Below are 22,719 nucleotides of genomic sequence, written 5' to 3' on the forward strand. Positions count from 1 at the left end.
ATGTATATCCCGAAATCGCATGGATGTTTCGATAGAATCAAACTTCGATTTTTATTCATTTAATTAATAACACTGTATAAATCACCCTTTGTTATTGAAATATAAAACAATTATGAATGCAACAAATTGAACAATCACTGTATATTTTAATTAATAGCAAGATATTTATCTCTTAATTTCCCTTTACTATATGTAATTAACCAAACTGATTTCAGTTAGTCATACGCACCCATGGATATGGATCCCATTTTGTACGAGTCAAATTAAAGCCACATGAGCCAGTTACGGTTTTTCGTATACGCAGCAAACGTAACGATGGTGCATAATGCTTATAAATTCCATCAGTCTCAAGGACATTTGGTTTGGTTTCACTTTTTCCGTCTGGCTGCATTTCTACCTCAGCACTGGGCACGTTATCTACACATGGCACGCTCAAACTCTTTTTCACATGATCTTGTGAACTAAGTACATTCATTATCTAATTGCTTACTTTTGCTCTCATATACAACAAAGATTTAAAGTCGCTAATTAATATTTATTTTATTTGTTTGCATGTATTATGTTCATTTTAAACACATCCGTACCATCGATCGTATTTTATTAACCGTGGCGCTAAAGTTCTACTGACTTTGCAACAACCACCTGATCGTCTTCACACCGCGGTAAGGTAAGCTTAAGGTACACACAATACATGCATAAATAAATGTGGCTAAAAGCAAATATGTGATATCGCTTATGCCTTCTCCATTCGCTCTGTCTTCTCATTTTGATAAAGGTGAACTATGTTTTAGTCGTATAAACAAAAATATATGAATATATGAATGTATATCCATCGGTACTTTACTCTTTTGTAAACACATTAAATTGTTTTTTGCTCTCAATTTGCATACCAGTGTTGTCATTTTTGTTTGGAGTTATATTTAGCACTTATTTTTGGTCACAAATTTAATTCAGGTTTTTTTTATTAGTTCATATCCATATAATTAAAAAAATAATTGCTCCGCGTTTATTCATTCCTTAATTGACGCTAAATCGCCTAAACTATTTTGTCCGTTCCGCAATAAGTCACGACAACTATCCCTGTTTCCCGATGACTGACGCCAGTTGGGAGAACCAAGAGAGGTAAAGTCTTCTTCCACCTGCCTCTCTCAACTCAGTGTAGGCCTCACCCTTCTTCTGCTTCCAATCTGTGGTGTCGTCTGAAATACTTTTTTGGCCGGAGCGTGTTCGCCATTATACCTCCTTCAATACTCGCCATTGGCATCACGGACTGGACCAAAAATCTTTCCGAGAACTATTCTACCGAACACTTCAAGAGCCATCTCACCTTCTCTCGACACCGTCCATGATTCCGAGGCATACATCAGGGCAGGTATGATGAGCAACTTGCAGAGCGTAGGTAATTTGTGTTCGTCGAGAAAGGACTTTACTTTTCAATTGCCTTCTCAGTCCAAAGCAGCACTTGGTGAAACCAGTTATTCTCCATTTAATTTCTAAGCTGACGTTTTTTTTTTTTTTTTTGCTGTTTATGTATGTTCTCCAACAGATTGCTATGCGTTAATTTCGCTTAAACTCAAAAACGGTTTGACCGATTTCGATTATTATTAATATTTTTTGTTCGCTATAGTTCAAGGATAATTTAGAAAATTCCGTAGTAATACACCTTTTTTTTTTGTTGGACGTTGGGCAGCGCACTGCCCTGTTAAAGCCCAATTAAATCAGGTTAAACCTGTTCATGTACCCACACCCCGCGGTACCGCCGTTAGGCATAACCTCACCGGGGGAAACATGATTTAGTCGCCACTGCACATTGGGGGAACTAAATTACAAATGAAAGGCTCCTCTCCAAAAACTCTGTGTACAAAGAGTCTGTCGCCTTGAAAACGAGAGCAATAAGATATTAAGTGTTCTGCGTTTTCCAATTTGATGGGACAGTGTGGGCACAAGGATCCTCATCTATCCTACACTTTTATGTATACTCCTTGAAACCAAGTGAGGTAGTAGTTTAGTTCGCCGTGCTTCCGCTTGTGCCATTCAGCTATATTCGTAGTAATAGACCTTACTTGGCCTAACATGGCCTAGTCAGCGTAGCCACTGCGTTTTAATTCACAAGTGACTTGTAGAGCATGATATTAGTTTCGTAATAGACCTACGTATTCCAAATATCATCCTACTCAGCTGTTCTTTACATTAAAAAAGTTCCATCTTCATTTTACAGTCTATTTTCCTGTCTATCTATTAAATCTTACATACATGTATTTTACCTAGCTGGTGAGTTTATATCTTTACCTGAGCAGTTTTCATCTACGCTTGGGAAATATTTTTGTTCAATTATTTAGTCCAGAAAAATCCATATGAATTTCTAGCTCTTGTTTTGATTTTTCATGGCAACTCTGGTATCGTTAGCTTGTTTGAGAGACTTGAATAGTATACAATAATGTACAATTTATTATGTAGGGCAAGGTATAATAAAAAAAACTTTTTACAAGACAGGTTTGTGTAGTATGTGTCAAGCTATGGCGTGTAATATGTAAGTAATTTACGATATCATCAAGGTTAATTGTGGACTACTGTGAAATACTTCTATAACAAAAAACAAAGAGCTGAAATGACAAGGGATAATCAAATACATAAGTTCAATTGAGAAAGGTCAGATAAAACTAGTATTACAGAGTAATTATGTTGCAGACAGAATGGAAGCAAGAATCATTTACATAATATAGAGATAGAAAGCAGATAGTTCTTATGAAAATTAATAAAAGTGGCGAATATATATGAAAACATACATCGCTTAAGCTTAGCACAGCTGTAGCACCCAGGCAAATTACAGACTGAACCAGGAAAAACCTATTATAGGACGGTGTTCGTGGCACTTTACCTGTCAAAAGCTTTTGACACAGTTAGTCACTTCACACTTCTCCAAGACGCTCGCCCCTCCCTTTTTCTAAAAGATGGTCCGAAAATTATCTGAATGGTCGGCAAGCGTGGGTTCAGTTTAGAAACGGAATCTCAAAATCTAAGAGAATTAAACAAGGTGGTATCACATTATGGTTTATCAGCATTCAAAGTAGATCCATACAACCAGCTTTTTCAAGATTTTATTCTTCCTTATTGTAATTTTAGAAAAATTTTTCCAATTAAGTAAAAAAATATATCGTATAAAACATACAGCAATTAACTAAAAAAATTGCAATGTTCAGAAATCGCGAACAACTGTTTGCTTTCCCCATATGTGCAGCTTTTTTTTTTTACAAAGCTTTTTCTCGTTGATTAGTTAAGGTGTTAATAAATCGAGAATACACTTCAGTAGTTATTGAATTGGGTAGCGTGGTGGTATTCACAACTTCAAAATTTCAGATTTTTTAATTAGCTTTAAGATACGATAATAAAAATATATGGCCAAATCTAACAAAGTTTTCAATTTTATGTTCCCCGAAAGGTACTTGGTCAGAAGAGCTCAAAATACCCTAAGAGGCGGTGTCTAAGTTCGGGTGTAACCGAATATTATGCGATAAGCTTGAGTTTTCAAAAATTTTTATATTTTATAACGTTTTGTTAAAGGTAGTTCCATTGATATTAAGCTCTTTTTCGCAAAGGTATAGCTTATAATATTCGTATACAACCCTTTCAAAAGTTTTTTATATAAATGTGGGCGTGGTCCATAGCCGAGTTCGTCCAATTTTTCTGAAAATATTTCCTGCTATAAAGAAAATGTGTATTCCAAACCTTAATACGATACGTTAGTTTTTCTTTGTGTTATGGCTCCGATACATAGCAAAATTTCTTCGTTATAAAAAGGGCGGTGCCACGCCAATTTAAAAAAATTTTTACCATTCCTTTTTTTGTTATAAGTCAACTTCGGAAATGAAACGCCATTAATAAAAAGGTCTTTTTCTCTTCGATTTCGTAAATGTTTTTTTTTTTCGAAGCATTCCTTATTGTAAAGGAAACCCCTCTGCCGAATTTTGTTAGGATAGGTTCAACTGTTTTTGATTTATGATTAATAATATTTGCAAAATTGATTTTATCACAAGTGGATGGTGCCATATTCATTTTAAAATTTTTGTCAAGAGTCTTAATATCAATCCGCAAATAAATTTAAACATTCTAGGTTTCTTATTTACTAAATAATCAGGGTTCCTGTGTTTTCCAAAATGTTATATCCACAAACTTTGGGCGTGGTTATCATCCGATTTCGATCATTTTTAATGGCGATGGGAGATGAGTGCCAAGGAACCCATATACTAGATTTCAAATAAAATATCCCAATATTTATTCAAGTTATCGTGATCACAGATAGATGGACGGACGGACGGACATGGCTAAATTAATTCCTTTTTTCGTCCTGAGCGTTTTGATTTATCGAAGTCTGTATCTACCTCGATTCGTTCATGCTGTTACGTTCAACCGTTTGTTACAAAAGTTAATATACTCTGTATGCAAAGCACGCTGTTTTTTTATTACGTGCATATACATCTGCAATTAAAGTTTGTATGGACTGTCAAGTGCCTAACTTTATCCACACTAATGAAATTACTTACTTACTTAATTAATTGGCGCTTAACCGTTTAAACGGTTATGGCCATCCAACAGGGCGCGACAGTCGCTCCTTCTCTCTGCCAACCGGCGCCAATTGGTCACACCAATAGAGTTTAAATCGTTTTCCACCTGGTCCTTGCAACGGAGTGGGGGCCGCCCTCTACCTCTGCTTCCATAGGCGGGTTCCGATATAAACACTTTCTTGGCCGACGCATCATCTTTCATTCGCATAACATGGCCCAGCCAGCGCAGCCGCTGCGTTTTAATTCGCTGGACTATATTTATGCCTGCGTATAGCTCGCACAGCTCATCGCTAAACCTTCTTCGGTACTCGCCATCACCAATGCGTAAAGGTCCATAAATCTTTCGAAGAACTTTTCTCTCAACCACTCCCAGAGCCGTTTTATCTGATGTTGTGATGGTCCAAGCTTCTGCACCATATAGCATGACGGGAACGATAAGTAACTTGTAGAGTATGATTTTCGTTTGCCGAGAGAGGACTTTACTTTTCAATTGCCTACCTAGTCCAAAGTAGCATTAATTGGCAAGAGTGATACTTCGCTTACGAAATAGGTGTTTATAAAATCAAAACTTCGAAGTTTCATTGTGTAGTTTTTATCGAATTTTTCAATGTTTTACCATCCCCAGTTAATAATTAAAATGTCAACAGAGGAAATGTAAGTAATGTAGTGCTATATACAATGTCAATGAGCGTTTTTTAGTCGCAAATGTAAATGTATACAATTTAAAAGAGACACGGCTAAAGATATTGTGACGAATATTAGCAACACTAAGGGATACTATCATCTCTAAGCCGATACTAAGCAGTCACTTGTGTTTACATAAACAAATCAATCATTATGTCTACACATATGTACATACAAGCAGTGGAGAGATACGCACAAACACATGCATATATATAAATATATATATATATATATATATATATATATATATGGTAACTAAGTAGTAAATTCTACAAGAAGAAATGCCTAGAAGTATGCGAATGAGACAGCGGAGAGTATAAAAGGAGCGAAAGCTGAGTAAGCAGCAATCAGTTTGTTTTGAACACGCTATCAGTTGCGAAGTGAAGTTAATTGTGAAGTACTTTCAAAGAAGTCTAATAAAGGCCATTTTGTAATACAGAATATTGGAGTGTTTTATTCAACAGTTTAGCGACACGAACGTAAGCAGAAAGTTACAAATAAGCGCAAATTCCCTAAATTCGTTACAATATGTATACTCGCAGAAGTTTCGTTATTCACTTGCTTCTTGTTTGAGATATTGCTTTGAAAATAGCGATAATACCAGCATTAAAAAGTTTGTTTAAGTTGAAAATGCTTTAGTCTCGTTTTTGTGGAAGACTAAACGTTAGAGAATTTTGACTTAATGCGTTTTAAATTGTAACCAAACAAAAATGTGTGCTAGGTTGTATATAGTATTTGCTTATACAAATAAATATATATATACGATCCATCAGCATACGGTAAAGCTTCTAGCTGTTAAAATTGGAAAGAAATAACAAAACCTTTCTTACCTGAACATTTTTTTGTTTAGGAGATGTATGCTCACTAAATTTCATCAAGATATATCAAAACATTAGCAGCTAGCTTGCGCTCAAACAGACAGACAGTAATGATTATTTAAAACGTAGTGGGCCTTAGTTCTATAGGTGGACGCCTTTTCGAGATATCGCAATAAGGGTGGACAAGGGGTGACTCTAGAATGTGTTTCTACGATATGGGAATCAAATTAATAGTATTAATGAGGGTTTTAAAAGGGAGTGGCCCTTAGTTGTATATGTGAAGGCGTTTTCGAGATATCGACCAAAATATGGACCAGGGTGACCAAGAACATCTTCTGTCGGGTACCGCTAATTTATTTATATATGTCATACCACGATCAGTATTCCTGCCAAGATTCCAAGGGCTTTTGATTTCGCCCTGCAGAACTTTTTTATTTTACACAGTTTTTTCTAATGTTATATTTTGCGTCAAAAAACCAATCCAATTACCATATTTCATCTCTTTTTTCATATGTGGTACAGAATTATGGCATTTTTTCATTTTTCGTAATTTTCGATATCGGAAAAGTGGGCGTGGTCATAGTCGGATTTCGGCCATATTTTATACCAAAATAAAGTGACTTTAGATAAGTACGTGAACTAAGTTTAGTTAAGATATATCATTTTTTGCGCTAGTTATTGTGTTAATGGCAAAGCGGAAGGACATACGGTCGACTGTGTATAAAAACTGGGCGTGGCTTCCACCGATTTCGCCCATCTTCACAGAAACCAGTTACCGTCATAGAATCTATGTCCCTAACAAATTTCGCAAGGATTGGTAAATTTTTGGTCGACTTATGGCATTAAAAGTATCCTAGACAAATTAAATGAAAAAGGGCGGAGCCACGCCCATTTTGAAATTTTCTATTATTTGTGTATTTTGTTGCACCATATAATTATTGGAGTTAAATGTTGACATAATTTACTTATATACTGTAAAGATATTAAATTTTTTGTTAAAATTTGACTTAAAAAAATTTTTATTTAGCACTTATATGGTAATAGGAGTAACTTACCTACCAAATTTCATCATGATATCTTCAATGACTGCCAAATTACATCTTGAAAAACTTTTAAATTACCTTCTTTTAAAAGTGGGCGGTGCCACGCTCATTGTCCAAAATTTTTCTAGTTTTCTATTTTGCGTCATAAAGTCAACGCACCTACCAAGTTTCATCGCTTTATCCGTCTTTTTTAATGAATTATCGCACTTTTTCGGTTTTTCGAAATTTTCGATATCGAAAAAGTGGGCGTGGTTGTAGTCCGATTTCGCTCATTTTAAATAGCGATCTGAGATGAGCGCCCAGAAATCTACATACCAAATTTCATCAAGATACCTCAAAATTTACTCAAGTTATCGTGTTTACAGACGGACGGACAGACGGACGGACGGACAGACAGGGCTAAATGAAATTCTTTTTTCACCCAGATCATTTTGATATATAGAAGTCTATATCTATATCGATTAATTTATGCCGTTACGGATTACCGTTATGCGAACAAAGTTAATATACTCTGTGAGCTCTGCTCAGCTGAGTATAATAAATACCTTTCCAACGTACCTTATCCGAGATGTCATGATTAAGAGGAGAGTTTTCAGCAACAATTTCGAGGAAAGCTTGTATGAAACTCTAAAAAAATGTATTTAATATTTTTTGTTTGCATAGGTCGCAGGAATACGTGGGTGCAGTATTGAAACGCAATTTTAGATCACCACTCAAGAAAATTCGATTTTGATAGACGCTCAAAACCACAGTGGGTAGTAGGTCTTTTTATAAATTATGCGTTTTAGCCGAACCTTCGGTCATCAGTAATTTGTTGCTTTTGGCATTTTTTATTAGACAATTAGCAATGCGATTAAAAAAGAGAGCGCACACATCAGGTGTCACTGACCAAGTGCACTTCACGGTTAACAATTATGACACGTAATTAGTTAAGTTTAAATTTTTAGCAATTTTTGTAGACATGCACACGTTTGAATAAAATTGTGTTAAGAAGAGCGACTGAACTTGTGAATATTTTCGATGTTAGTTGAAAAGCAATCTCCTCTGAAAATGTTACCTTATTTGGGAAAGATATCTAGACCACTCAATGCTCTCTTTTATTTTGCGTTGGCTGTGACCTAAGAAGACACATAAAATAAGTTTATTTAATGAACTTGGTGCTATTGTTATAACGCTGTATGCAAAAAGGGGCCAATCTACTTATCTTCTCTTTTTTCTGGGGTATTGGAAAAGTTCTTACTCCTACGACCACCTTCGTTCACTATGGATAGCGAGGATAGTATAAAAGTAGCGTAAACCAATTTTTCTGAAACCTAGGGTAGCGATAGGAAGACCTAAGTGGGTCATTCCAGTAACGGCTTAACATGAGGTGCAGCTGAAAATGTGTGTCAAGCTTTGGGCAAGCAGATCGCATTATAAAAATGTGAATAATTTAGAGGTCCTTAATCGCGGTGTATGCTGAGTTTGGCACCCTCCAAGAAAAAACAACGCACAAGTTTGACACCGCCACAAAGTATTGACATTTAAGTGTGTCTCGCTATATTCTGACAGAAGATGCTGGTGGCGTACATATGCACATTTTGACCTGCAAACAGAAAATTTAGCTTCCGTTAATTTGTTTCTATATTTTAATTCTATATATATATTAATAGTTACTTTTGAAACCCGGTTCCCTCACTCGCTCTCTGCAAATATATTCTACTTTAAGATGGAGACTAGCAGTGAAAAACAATTTGCATGGAAGAGCAACTTATATGATTCGCAATGGTACACCATTTCGGAGCAAATAGACGTGGTCGACATTGCCAACCTGCGTGTGGAGTTCTCATAAAAACAACGAATAGGGAAAGTAAAGCATTTTTACTATTTTACCCCGTTATTCAAAAAAATTCTAATTCGTTTGTAGAACTCTTACAACTGGGTGAAATTTTCTGAAGTATATCCGATTTTATCGAAGGTGACATTTTTTAAACCGTTTTATTTAGCTTGACTCTGTGTAGCGTTCGTGCGACCGGCCGTTGTAAACGAATTTTGTAATCAAAATTTAAGTAACTTCCCGATAAGCTACAATCTTGAAAGTAGGAATATAGTTCAAAACCCGATGACAATGAAATAATAAGTAAAAAGCTCCAATGGGTGGCGCAAGGATCGAAATATTTCAAAAGATCGTATTTGTTGTCCGATTTGGCTCATATTTGGAACACATAATCAATACATGAATAGAAAGCGACCTATGAAAAAAATCTGCGCTAGGTGGCGCAAGGATCGAGGTGTTTAAAAAATACTAGTATTTCTAGTCCGATTTGGATCATATTTGGAAAAATTCTTACATACAGTCCGATGGAAGTGACACCAAAATACTTTGGTTGTCGAGGAGGGACAAGCATACGTGGCACCGAGTCGAGCAAAGTATTTAGAAGGATTGTGTATTGAGGACTTAGATTGTAACAAATTGCCAGGAAAGAGTCCTTGTAATAATGAGTCAATAAATGAACTAAATAGAATGAGAAATATTAGGCAATTTAAAAAGACTAAAAACTTGAAAATAAAATAATTTAAAAAAAATTTTAAGTTAAACGGTTTTAGTGAAAACAATACTTACATTAAGTTATAATAATACTAAAACCTAGAAAATAATTAGTTAGGTCCTAGATACTAGTCATCATACTCCTCATCAATCTAGGGCGTTGATCACATTATTAAATAAAAGCGTTGGGCGCGTGAAATTTCTAAAAATGTGAAGCGTAGCATAACCTGATTAAGGTTCAGTTGGATTTACAAATGAATATGAATAGAAATTTGACACGTCCAACGCTTTTATTTAGTTGTCTGACCAGCGCCCTAGATTGTGAGGAGTGGGATGACTAGTAAATAGGGCCTACCTAATTATTTTCTAGCTTTTATTAATATTATTACTTAATGTAAGTATTGTTTTCACTAAAACCGTTTAACTTAAACTTTTTTTTAAAATTATTTTATTTTTGTATTTCTTTAGTTTTTTGAAATATAATTTACACATTTACACCAGTAATGAAACCGTGCTAGGAGGGAGGGCGACAAAAAAATAAGAAAAAATATAAGAAAAATACAGAGAAGGTAAAGTAGTGTCATACAGGTATTAACGTTTTTTTTTCGTTGACATAAAAAATAAAGTGTTGATAATTTTTCGAAATTCGATTTTATTTCTAGAGGCTCATTCCATTTCAAGACACCGAAAAAGACGGAGGAAACAACTGTCTAGACCTCACGATAAATATTGATAAAGCAGCCAAAAGATTTAGCTATGACATATATAGAAAGCCAACGGCCACCGACACAATAATACATAATACCTCGAATCACCCCCAACAGCATAAAAATGCAGCATTAAGACATTTGGTACATAGACTTGAAAGTACACTTCTTACACAAGAGGCATATACGAGAGAACTTGAGGTCATATATAACATCGCTGCAAACAACGGATACAAAAAAATCACTAGTAGATAGGCTCAGAAGGACAAATGGAGAACCAAAAAGAAATAATGAAAAGGAAAATAATACTGGAAAAGCAACATATAAATTGGCAAACTTCTTTAAAAAATACAACAGTAACACAGCATTCAAAACCTCTAACAATCTATGGCGAAAAATAAGAACTAGCACTAACTCAGAGGATCCGTTTAGCAGCCACGGCATATACAAGCTTACCTGCCAATGCCAACATAGTTACATATGACAAACAAGACGGCAAATAAGAACGAGGTTCAGAGAACTTATTGGAGATTACAACAAAAAAATATGGAATCTAAACAGTATACCAGAGTCTAATTTCGCGAATCACATGGTCGAGAATGAATGTTCCCCAGCAAACATCAATAAAACAGTTAGGGTTCTTCACATACAAGCAAAAGGCCGACGCCTCAACGTACTCGAAAACATGGAATTCTACAAACAGAAAACATTCGACGGTAGAATAATAAACGAACAGATAAACACAATTTCTGACACAATATTCGAGCCTTTAAAGCTAGTTTACAAGAAACAAAGTAATCACATAGGTACAGCAGACAAACACACAACAACAAATAAACCCAAAATAATTAACGCATCAAACAACAAACCCACAAAGAAGGTCGAACGACTAAAATTAGGGATTTTTACCTGCCACAGTCAGTCAAAACATCGATCAGTAAAAACCACCCTCGGTTCCGAATGAACACACAGCACATACACATAACTAAATATACACAAGCATTAATTTTGACAATACCTGCTCATGTACCTACGAACTATAAATACAGGAAAAACGACAACAACAGATCAGAACGAAAATCGACACTGATGATGGCACAACGCCGAAACCGGTTTGTTTTAAACCAAATTTGACAAGGGATGACGGAAAATCGTTCCAATATACATCATATAATAACGAACATTTCAAGGAAAAAATCATGAGAATCGGTTAATTTTTGACAAAGTTATTGATAGTTATTGGCGGCCACCGTGGTGTGATGGTAGCGTGCTCCGCCTATCACACCGTATGCCCTGGGTTCAACTCCCGGGCAAAGCAATATCAAAATTTTAGAAATAAGATTTTTCAATTAGAAGAAAATTTTTCTAAGTGGGGTCGCCCCTCGGCAGTGTCTGGCAAGCGCTCCGATTGTATTTCTGCCATGAAAAGCTCTCAGTGAAAACTCATCTGCCTTGCAGATGCCGTTCGGAATCGGCATAAAACATGTAGGTCCCGTCCGGCCAATTTGTAGGGAAAAATCAAGAGGAGCACGACGCAAATTGGAAGAGAAGCTCAGCCTTAGATCTCTTCGGAGGTTATCGCGGCTTACATTTATTTATTTATTTTATTTATTGATAGTTGAAAAAATAGGTGAAAAAAATATCGATTCCATTTTATGGATGAATTCCATGCCGATAAATCCGAAAAAAAATGTTTATGAAGAAAAAAAAAACACGTGTTTCATTATTTTTCCCAAAGAACAACACTAAAATTTCATCAAAATCAAAAATCATGTCCTGTGCGAACCGGGTGTCTTGAAATGGAATGAGCCTACAAAATTTTTCGTTTTCCTGGGGGTGATTCAGTGTGTGTGAATGTTGAAATGTACACTTTTCATTAATATAATTTTTATGAAAAAATAATGTACATTACAAAAATTGCACTTACTAAATACAACCCCTGGTTTGATTTACATATCTGTTTCATTTGTAATTTCAAAATTAACTGCTAAAATAGTCAAATTAATAAAAACTCAAAACAGGTAAGAATGAACGCATTCACAATTATACTGAACTCAAAAGCTCTTCGCATAACAATTTGCACTCACTCAATTTAACAGAAACTAAACTCAAACGAGATGCTTTCGGCCAAAAGCGTTAGCAAGGCAATATTCATTATTACCTGTTGTCAGACTTATTCGTATCTTCCAATAGCGCGCACTCATTCGATTTTTGTGATAAACGCGCATGCGCATAAAGAGTGCATAACGTGATTAACAAAAAATAAGTAACAAATTAAACAAAGTTCAAAACGATATAAATGAAGTGAAATATTTGTGTATTTCACAAGCTAAAGTAAATAAACGAATTCCCAGTTACATAGACGGGAGCAGAGCGCGTGCGTGCGTTGGCCTAAAATTCGCCATAAAAAGTTTGTCCTTAAAGAAAAAAATAAAATAAAATAAAATTGAAGAAACAAAAAAGAAAAATAAATATCAACATAATATCTAGTACTTGCCGTAATTACAATTAAGTATATAAGTTTTTTAAGTGCTCAAATTACAAAAACAAAAGTAGTGGATATATTTTATTTATTTTAAGAGCGTTCGAAACAAAGTGTATTTGAAAATTACAAAAGGAGCTCGTTGTAGATTTTATAACTTAATTTTCTTCGAGATCTTTCTCCTATTACGGTAAGTTTGAAATAAAAGTTTATGTTTCTATATATACAATGGAACAAGGTGCAGTGAAGTTACAGCAGTTATCCACAAAATATTGCCCGCTGGCATTATTTTACAACTGAAACGCTTACAATATAAAATAAGTAAAGAATGCTAAGTTCGTGTGTAACCGAACATTACATACTCAGCTGAGAGCTTTGGAGACAAAATAAGGGAAAATCACCATTTAGCAAAATGAACCTAGGGCAACCCTGGAATGTGTTTGTATTACATAGGTTTCAAATGAAAGGTATTGAAGAGTATTTTAAAAGGAAGTGGGCCATAGTTCTATAGGTGGACGCAATTTCAGGATATCGCCATAAAAGTGGACCAGAGGTGAATCTAGAATGTGTGTTGTACGATATAAGTATCAAATTAAAGTCATTAATGAGGGTTTTAAAAGGGAGTAGCCCTTCGTTGTATATTTGAAGGCGTTTTCGAGATATCGACCAAAATGTGGACCAGGGTGACCCAGAACATCATTTGTCGGGTACCGCTAATTTATTTATATATATAATACCACGATCAGTATTCCTGCCAGGATTCCAAGGGCTTTTGATTTCGCCCTGCAAAACTTTTTCATTTTCTTCTACTTAATATGGTAGGTGTCACACCCATTTTACAAAGTTTTTTCTAAACTTATATTTTGCATCAATAAACCAATCCAATTACAATGTTTCATTATTTTTTTCACATTTAGTATAGAATTATGGCATTTTTTTCTTTTTTCGTAATTTTCGATATCGAAAAGTGGGCGTGGGCATAGTCGGATTTTGGCCATATTTTATACCAAGATAAAGTGAGTTCAGATAAGTACGTGAACTAAGTTTAGTTAAGATATATCAATTTTTGTTCAAGTTATGGTGTTAACGGTCGAGCGGAAGGACAGACGGTCGACTGTGTATAAAAAGTGGGCGTGGCTTCAACCGATTTCGCCAATTCTCACACAAAACAGTTACCGTCATAGAATCTATGTACCTACCAAATTTCACAAGGATTGCTAAATTTCTGTTCGCCTTATGGCCTTTAAAGTATTCTAGACGAATTAAATGAAAAAGGGCGGAGCCACGCCCACTTTGAAATTTTCTTTTATTTTTGCATTTTGTTGTACCATATCAATACTGGAGTTGAATGTTGGCATAATTTACTTATATAAAGATTTTAAATTTTTTGTTAAAATTTTACTTAAAAAATTTTTTTTTTTTAAAGTGGGCGTGTTCGTAATCCGATTTTGCAAATTTTTACTTAGCACACATACAGTAATAGGAGTAACGTTCCTGCCAAATTTCAAATTTGAAATTACCTTCTTTTAAAAGTGGGCGGTGCCACGCCTATTGTCCAAAAATTTACTAATTTTCCATTTTGCGTCTCATGTTCATCGCTTTATCCGTCTTTGGTAATGAATTATCGCACTTTTTCTGTTTTTCGAAATTTTCGATACCGAAAAAGTGGGCGTGGTTGTAGTCCGATTTCGTTCATTTTAAACAGCGATCTGATACGAGTACCCAGGAACCTACATACCAAATTTCATCAAGATACCTCAAAATTTACTCAAGTTATCGTGTTTACAGACGGACGAACGGACGGATATGGCTAAATGAATTTCTTTTTTCACCCAGATCATTTTGATATATAGAAGTCTATATCTATATCGATTAGTTTATGTCGTTACGGATTACCAATATGCGAACAAAGTTAATATACTCTGCGAGCTCTGCTCAGCTGAGTATAATAATGAAGGTAGCAAGAGCAGGTAGCATTACGTGGTGCCACATAATATAGTCCTTTGAAATACCACCTTTCCTTCCGGTTATTCAATAATATCCCGAACAACTTGTTTTCGTGCGATCTTTGCAGAATCTAGGCAGATACGCATAAATGACTGCATGATTCCACCCCCCCCCCCCCCCCCCCCCCCCTCCCCCTTGTCGTTCAAATTACATTGACAGATCCAACTATGTGTTGAATAGCTAATCGATATCCGTCTGTACATTAGCAAACAGAAATTGGTCAAAGAATCGCTAAGGATCTACAGACAGCTGAAATCAAGTCATATAGGAAAGTTTTTATACCTGTACCCAAACAATTTAAGTCTTGAACTAGTTAGATACCATCGAGGGTGAGGCCAAGTATTAGCCACCCACCCTCAGCGTCACAGTAGCAGAGCTAAAAACTAAAACTGGGTGGCATCTCTTAACCAGCATCTCTTATAACGGAAGGCAGAAGGGCAGATGCTACATTCATTCATTGTGTTATGGCCACATTAATTTTTTTGAAATTCCTAAAGATTACAAACTCTTATCCTGTTGTAAACCTCGCTGTGTAAGTGCTGTGTGCTGATGCGTAGCTTATCGGCCATCTCGTTGCCCTGTATGTTACGATGACGCGGCACCTTGATCAAAGAAAGGGTATATCGAACCGCCGGAGCCATGGCTCACTTTCTACACTGACAGCCAAACCTGATATTATCGTCGCTACCACAAGAACCCAAAGAGGCACCTAGCTATCGGAGATGGCTAAACTGTTGTTGTTATTATTTGTAATCAGTAAAGATTTACACGCCTCTTGCATAGCGAAAGTCTTGGATAAAAACATGCTTACTAAGTTTGGATGGCGCATAAATGTGGAGGAATTTTGGCAGAGCCCAAGGTTCTCTCGCAACAAAGCCATTTCCGATCCGTTAGTAAAAATTGAGCTGTCGAATCGCTGAGTGAGCTTCCCATCTTTGCAGTCTTTGGTTACTTAAAAACCGATAGCAAAATTTGTATCGAAGGCTGTCATAGGCACACTGATCTAATTGACCCTGCGAACGTCATACAGGCACGTCGCTGAGCGTTCTCTAGCATATCATTTATGTGATTCATCGACTTCCGCATATCATTTATGTGGTTCACATGTCTGGTATATAAGCACCGATCGACTTAACGCCTTCTATATATATGTATGCTTTGGAATTTAGAGTCAGACCCTACTTTTACCCTAGCATATTTTTGCAGGTAAGTCCGGACACCTCTTATTATGTTCCATGTTTAGCCCTCAGTACAGATTAAGAGTCACAACATTCCAGCACTATCAGAAATCCTTAGATATTGACTATAAAGAGAGGGTGAAAACATTCGACTTTTGTCTTGGTTGTGAAGAGAACTAGTTTTGTGTTTGAGGGGCGTATGCAAAAACTTGCGGTCTTCGTTTATGTAGTAATTTTCCTAAGTGCTTCGCTGTCACTAGCAACAACGAACGTTCGCTTCTAACTCCAAATCTGAGAACGATATTGCCATACGCTGTCATTGATCTCGATTAGCAGACTTCAGGATATAAGAATATTAGCAGAAAATGCTAAAACCTTTCATGGAGTAAAATAAAGAAATATGGTTGAACTTATATAGAGTTAAGAGAAAATCACTGTATATGAGCAGATTAAAAGCATTCGGTTAAACTGACATAACTGACTGGTTGGACATAAGCAGGATGTAATAATCTCACCTAGTAGTTCTGTTGATTATATCAATATCTAGTAAAAACCGTGCTTTCGAAAATATGGCGCTAATAGAGATTTAGCATTATCATTGAAAGTTGAGTTCGCAAGTATTCATGTACCATTGATCTTGTCACAACCACTTAAAGATCACAGTGAATCGCAGCGATAGCTTTAAAAAAATCACAGTGACTGTTATGGTATCTGTGCTTCATTTCTATTCACCCATACGAATTATAACAACTAAAGACCAATTGTAGCCCTAGTCACAGAAGCAGCTTCATGGCAGCTTCTATCTTATACTATGTAGATGTCGAAGTAAGCTAGAAATGTGGATGTTGTGCAGCAGCTTATGTAATAGTCTACTAAAAAATCTGGCAGTAGAAAGCTACAAAAATTAAGAATTAATTCATTTATGTATGTTGTCGCAGCAAATTGGTCTGCTGTGATCAGGTCTTCGTGTGCAATATTTGAAAATATCGATTGCGATTTAGATCACATTGCTCTTCCATGACTATTTCGTTACATTCAATGAAAAAAAGATGCTGCGACTGAGAGGACACGATCACAAATCCTGTTGTGAATCGAAAATCGTGGGATTTGCTAATTCTCTAGTAGAGATGAAGCGAAAGCGACTTAGGCATGGTTTTTCAGTACAACTTCAACTCTGTTTGTCAGCTAAACTACCCTTAAACTTATTCTGCAGTTTATCATTCTGCTTTAACTGAAGTTTAAGCTGAGTTTTAGTGGCCGATCTGGCAGGGTTTGACTCTAGTTAACCTATCAGATATTTCCGTTTGTTCGCAATGGCGTAGAATATACCCAATAAGCTTTTGGGGGTTTGAGTACCATTAGAGCTCATGTTGATAATCAACATACTTCTAAAATTTCAATAGTTGTTTCAAAACACTGGCTCAACTTGAGAATTATAGCGTTATCAGCAAAAGGGAACATTTTATAAAGAAAACAAGTAAGGAAGGTTAAGTTCGGGTGTAACCGAACATTACATACTCAGTTGAGAGCTATGGTGACAACATAAGGGAAAATAACCATGTAGGAAAATGAACCGAGGGAAACCCTGGAAAGTGTATCAAATGAAAGGCATTAAAGAGTATTTTATGAGGGAGTGGGCCATAGTTCTATAGGTGGACGCCATTTAGGGATATAGCCATAAAGGTAGATCAGGGTTGACTCTAGAATGCGTTTGTACGATATGGGTATCAAATGAAAGGTGTTAATGAGTATTTTAAAAGGGAGTAATCCTTAGTTCCATAGGTGGACGCCGTTTCGAGATATCGCCACAAAGGTGGACCAGGGGTGACCCTAGAATTTGTTTGTACAATATGGATATCAAAAGAAAGGTGTTAATGAGTATTTTAAAAGGGAGTAATCCTTACTTCCATAGGTGGACGCCGTTTAGAGATATCGCCATAAAGGTGGACCAGGAGTGACCCTAGAATTTGTTTGTACGATATCGGTATCAAATTAAAGGTATTAATGAGGGTTTTAAAAGGGAGTGGTGGTTGTTGTATAGGTGGTCGCCTTTTCGAGATATCGCCATAAAGGTGGACCAGGGGTGACTCTAGAATGAGTTTGTACGATATGGGTATCATATTAAAGGCATTAATAAGAGTTTTAAAAGGGAGTGGTGGTAGTTGTATATGTGAAGGCGTTTTCCAGATATCGACCAAAATGTGGACCAGGGTGACCCAGAACATTATCTGTTGGATACCGCTAATTTATTTATATATGTAATACCTGCCAAGATTTTAAGGGTTTTTTATTTCGCCCTACAAAAATTTTTCATTTTCTTCTACATAATATGGTAGGTGTCACAACCATTTTATAAAGTTTTTTCTAAAGTTATATTTCGCGTCAATAAAACAATCCAATTACCTTACCATGTTTCATCCCTTTTTTCGTATTTGGTATAGAATTATGGCATTTTTTTCATTTTTCGTAATTTTCGATATCGAAAAAGTGGGCGTGGTCATAGTCGGATTTCATTCATTTTTCATACCAAGATAAAGTGAGTTCAAGTAAGCACGTGAACTAAGTTCATTAAAGATATGCCGATTTTTGCTCAAGTTATCGTGTTAACGGCCATGCGGAAGGACAGACGGACGACTGTGTATAAAAACTGGGCGTGGCATCAACCGATTCCGCCCATTTTCACAGAAATCAATTAGCGTCATAAAATCTATGCCCGTACCAAATTTCAAAAGGATTGGTTATTTTTTGTTCGACTTATGGCGTTAAAAGTATCCTAGACAAATTAAATGAAAAAGGGCGGAGCCACGCCCATTTTGAAATTTTCTTTTATTTTTGTATTTTGTTGCACTATATCATTACTGGAGTTGAATGTTGACATAATTTACTTATATACTGTAAAGATATTAAATTTTTTGTTAAAATTTTACTTTAAAAAATTTTTTTTTTTAAGTGGGCGTGGTCCTTCTCCGATTTTGCTAATTTTTATTAAGCGTACATATAGTAATAGGAGTAACGTTCCTGCCAAATTTCATCATGATATATTCAACGGCTGCCAAATTACAGCTTGCAAAAATTTTAAATTACCTTCTTTTAAAAGTGGGCGGTGCCACGCCCATTGTCCAAAATTTTACTAATTTTCTATTCAGCGTCATAAGTTCAACTCATTTACCAAGTTCCGTCGCTTTAGCTGTCTTTTGTAATGAATTATCGCACTTTTTCGGTTTTTCGAAATTTTCGATATCGAAAAAGTGGGCGTGGTTATAGTCCGATATCGTTCATTTTAAATAGCGATCTGAGATGAGCGCTCAGGAACCTGCATACCAAATTTCATCAAGATACCTCAAAATTTACTCAAGTTATCGTGTTAACGGTCGGAGGGACGGACGGACGGACGGACGGACATGGCTCAATCAAATTTTTTTTCGATCCTGATTATTTTGATATATGGAGGTCTATATCTATCTCAATTCCTTTATATATGTACAACCAACCGTTATCCAATCAAACTTAATATACTCTGTGAGCTTTGCTCAACTGAGTATAAAAATTGCGTTTCTTAAAAAAAAAAACAAAAGGAGTTCCAAACTTGTGCTCAAGTTTATAGACTGGAGCAATATGATGGATGTTCATTTGAGAACCATACATATAAAAAATTTCTTAAACGTTGGAGAATAATTTGAAAATGACGTTGGATGTCAACAGGATAACTATATATTTCCAAAAATTTCCGAAGGTTGGATAGTGTTTGGAGGATGATGAGAGTTTCCTTGAAATAGCATGTGGTTCCGAGGAAGTTCTTACAATAACATTTTTTGTATTAAATCGGGTTTTAATTCCTGAAAGTAATATCGCACAATTTGAACTTTTAAAAGTATTCTGATTTATTCATATATTTGTAATTGGACAAACTATTTCCTGCTAAACGTTGAATGCTTTATGAAAGCAGCTGAGCGGTGCATTCATATAAAGTAATGAAAGCTATTGATGAATAACAAAAAAAAAAAAGCTAAATTTTTATTTTTTCCATTATTAAGCTCATTTAATTTTACGAAACGCTATCTAATTACAAGTCATGCCTTAACGTAGATAACTAAATCATGTTTTCAAGCACGTGTGCCAAAGTCGTGCGATCAACGTGATTTAACGTCAATCAAATGCAAATATGTATTGCAATGAACTTGACCATTTGTTCGCGTTTCAATAATTTATACAGTTATTTTTAAATGCTTACTAATGTATGTGTATTTTAAGTGTTGAAATGTTTTGAACTTACAACAAAATTTATATTGTGTCTCAGTTATTTTCCGATTTGAAAATTAAATGAGTCATTACTTCCCAATAATACAATTTGTTTGGATTTAATTTATTATCGCATTTAGAACGCTGTTAGATTGCTTAATATTCGGTATGAAAGATAGCAATTACTTATATCAAGGCACCCTGTAGGGAAAATCGCTAGTTTGAAATTGCCGCGCTTTTAGTGCATGCGGAACTACAACTAGTTTGCCCTCTATCTCTTTCACATGCTTTCAACTTGCGAAATTAACATGGCAATAACATGGTGGAATTTTTTCCCTCCACATTAAATTTTCTGTAGTCCCGAATATATATCTATATATATATACAAATTTCTACTTTAGAACTAGTTGATTTATGATAGCTCCAAAAATCTTTAGTATAGATGTAGTCCGTTTATTGTTACTATTAGGTAGCTCCAACTAGGGTGGAAGTTTACACTTTAGATCTATTTCTTTTATTGGTACTATTCCGTCGATCCCGAACCAGACCGAAATTATACACGTTGCTTCTAGAACGATTTCGTGCTGTGGCAAAGATATTTGATGCTATTATTAAGCGTTAACTATTCGTTCATCTGGGTAGGGAAATGGCTGAGTGCCAGCATGGTTTTTTTTTTGCCTAAGAGGGCCTCTTCAACTAACTCAGCTTTGACGATCAATACATTTTCGATGCATTTGAGACATCTGAGAAACCCGCATCATGTATACCGAGTTATCGAAAGCTTTTGACAATGTTGACCATTGGATTTTGGTGCGTAAGTTGAATATGCTTGGAATCTATGGAATCATGCTGAAATTTTTCAATAGTTGTCACCACTATTGATACTTGTTCGGGAATTCCGCAAGGAACTAACTGTGGAATAATAATTTTTATACTCAGTTGAGCAGAGCTCACAGAGTATATTAAGTTTGCTTGGATAACGGTTGGTTGTACATACATAAAGGAATCGAGATAGATATAGACTTCCATATATCAAAATAATCAGGATCGAAAAAAAATTTGATTGAGCCATGTCCGTCCGTCCGTCCGTTAACACGATAACTAGAGTAAATTTTTAGGTATCTTGATGAAATTTGGTACGTAGGTTTCTGAGCACTCATCTCAGATCGCTATTTAAAATGAACAATATCGGACTATAATCACGCCCACTTTTTCGATATCGAAAATTTCGAAAAACCGAAAAAGTGCGATAATTCATTACAAAAGACAGATAAAGCGACGGAACTTGGTAGATGAGTTGAGCTTATGATGCAGAATAGAAAATTAGTAAAATTTTGGACAATGGGCGTGGCACCGCCCACTTTTAAAAGAAGGTAATTTAAAATTTTTGCAAGCTGTAATTTGACAGTCGTTGAAGATATCATGATGAAATTGTGCAGGAACGTTACTCCTTTTACTATATGTACGCTTAATAAAAATTAGCAAAATCGCAGAAGGACCACGCCCACTTAAAAAAAAATTTTTTTAAAGTAAAATTTTAACAAAAAATTTAATATCTTTACAGTATATAAGTAAATTATGTCAACATTCAACTCCAGTAATGATGTGGTGTAACAAAATACAAAAATAAAAGAAAATTTCAAAATGGGCGTGGCTCCGCCCTTTTTCATTTAATTTGTCTAGGATACTTTTAACGCCATAAGTCGAACAAAAATTAACCAATCCTTTTGAAATTTGGTATGGGCATCGATTTTATGACGCTAATTGATTTCTGTGAAAATGGGCGGAATCTGTTGATGCTACGCCCAGTTTTTATACACAGTCGTCGGTCTGTCCTTCCGCATGGCCGTTAACACGACAACTTGAGCAAAAATCGGCATATCTTTAATGAACTTAGTTCACGTGCTTACTTGAACTCACTTTATCTTGGTATGAAAAATTAATGAAATCCGACTATGACCACGCCCACTTTTTCGATATCGAAAATTACGAAAAATGAAAAAAATGCCATAATTCTATACCAAATACGAAAAAAGGGATGAAACATGGTAAGGTAATTGGATTGTTTATTGACGCGAAATATAACTTTAGAAGAAACTTTATAAAAGGGTTGTGACACCTACCATATTATGTAGAAGAAAATGAAAAATTTCTGCAGGGCGAAATAAAAAACCCTTAAAATCTTGGCAGGTATTACATATATAAATAAATTAGCGGTATCCAACAGATAATGTTTTGGGTCACCCTGGTCCACATTTTGGTCGATATCTGGAAAACGCCTTCACATATACAACTACCACCACTCCCTTTTAAAACTCTCATTAATACCTTTAATTTGATACCCATATCGTACAAACGCATTCTAGAGTCAACCCTGATCCACCTTTATGGCTATATCCCTAAATGGCGTCCACCTATAGAACTATGGCCCACTCCCTCATAAAATACTCTTTAATGCCTTTCATTTGATAC

General features: G+C 35.6%; 2 protein-coding genes across 8 annotated transcripts in view; one reads left to right on the forward strand and one right to left on the reverse strand.

The window, feature by feature from the left end:
- The window catches only part of LOC137238062 (uncharacterized), an 87,031-nt gene extending 86,404 nt beyond the window's left edge, over positions 1–627 (reverse strand). For all 5 annotated transcript variants that reach the window (XM_067762636.1, XM_067762633.1, XM_067762634.1 and 2 more), the window contains exon 1: positions 230–627. In XM_067762636.1, the coding sequence (XP_067618737.1) occupies positions 230–475 (246 nt within the window). In that variant the 5' untranslated portion in view covers positions 476–627. The remainder of the gene's footprint in view (positions 1–229) is intronic.
- Positions 628–12,502: 11,875 nt separating this feature from the next.
- LOC137238065 (uncharacterized) overlaps positions 12,503–22,719 on the forward strand; it is a 115,211-nt gene continuing 104,994 nt past the window's right edge. For 2 of the 3 annotated variants that reach the window (XM_067762638.1, XM_067762639.1), the window contains exon 1: positions 12,504–13,013. The gene's annotated coding sequence lies outside the window, so the exon portion shown is untranslated. Of the gene's footprint in view, positions 13,014–22,719 lie in introns of all 3 variants that reach the window. The other variant, XM_067762640.1, reaches the window with a different exon arrangement.

This window comes from Eurosta solidaginis, chromosome 1, assembly GCF_040869045.1.
Source record: "Eurosta solidaginis isolate ZX-2024a chromosome 1, ASM4086904v1, whole genome shotgun sequence".
Taxonomy (NCBI): domain Eukaryota; kingdom Metazoa; phylum Arthropoda; class Insecta; order Diptera; family Tephritidae; genus Eurosta; species Eurosta solidaginis.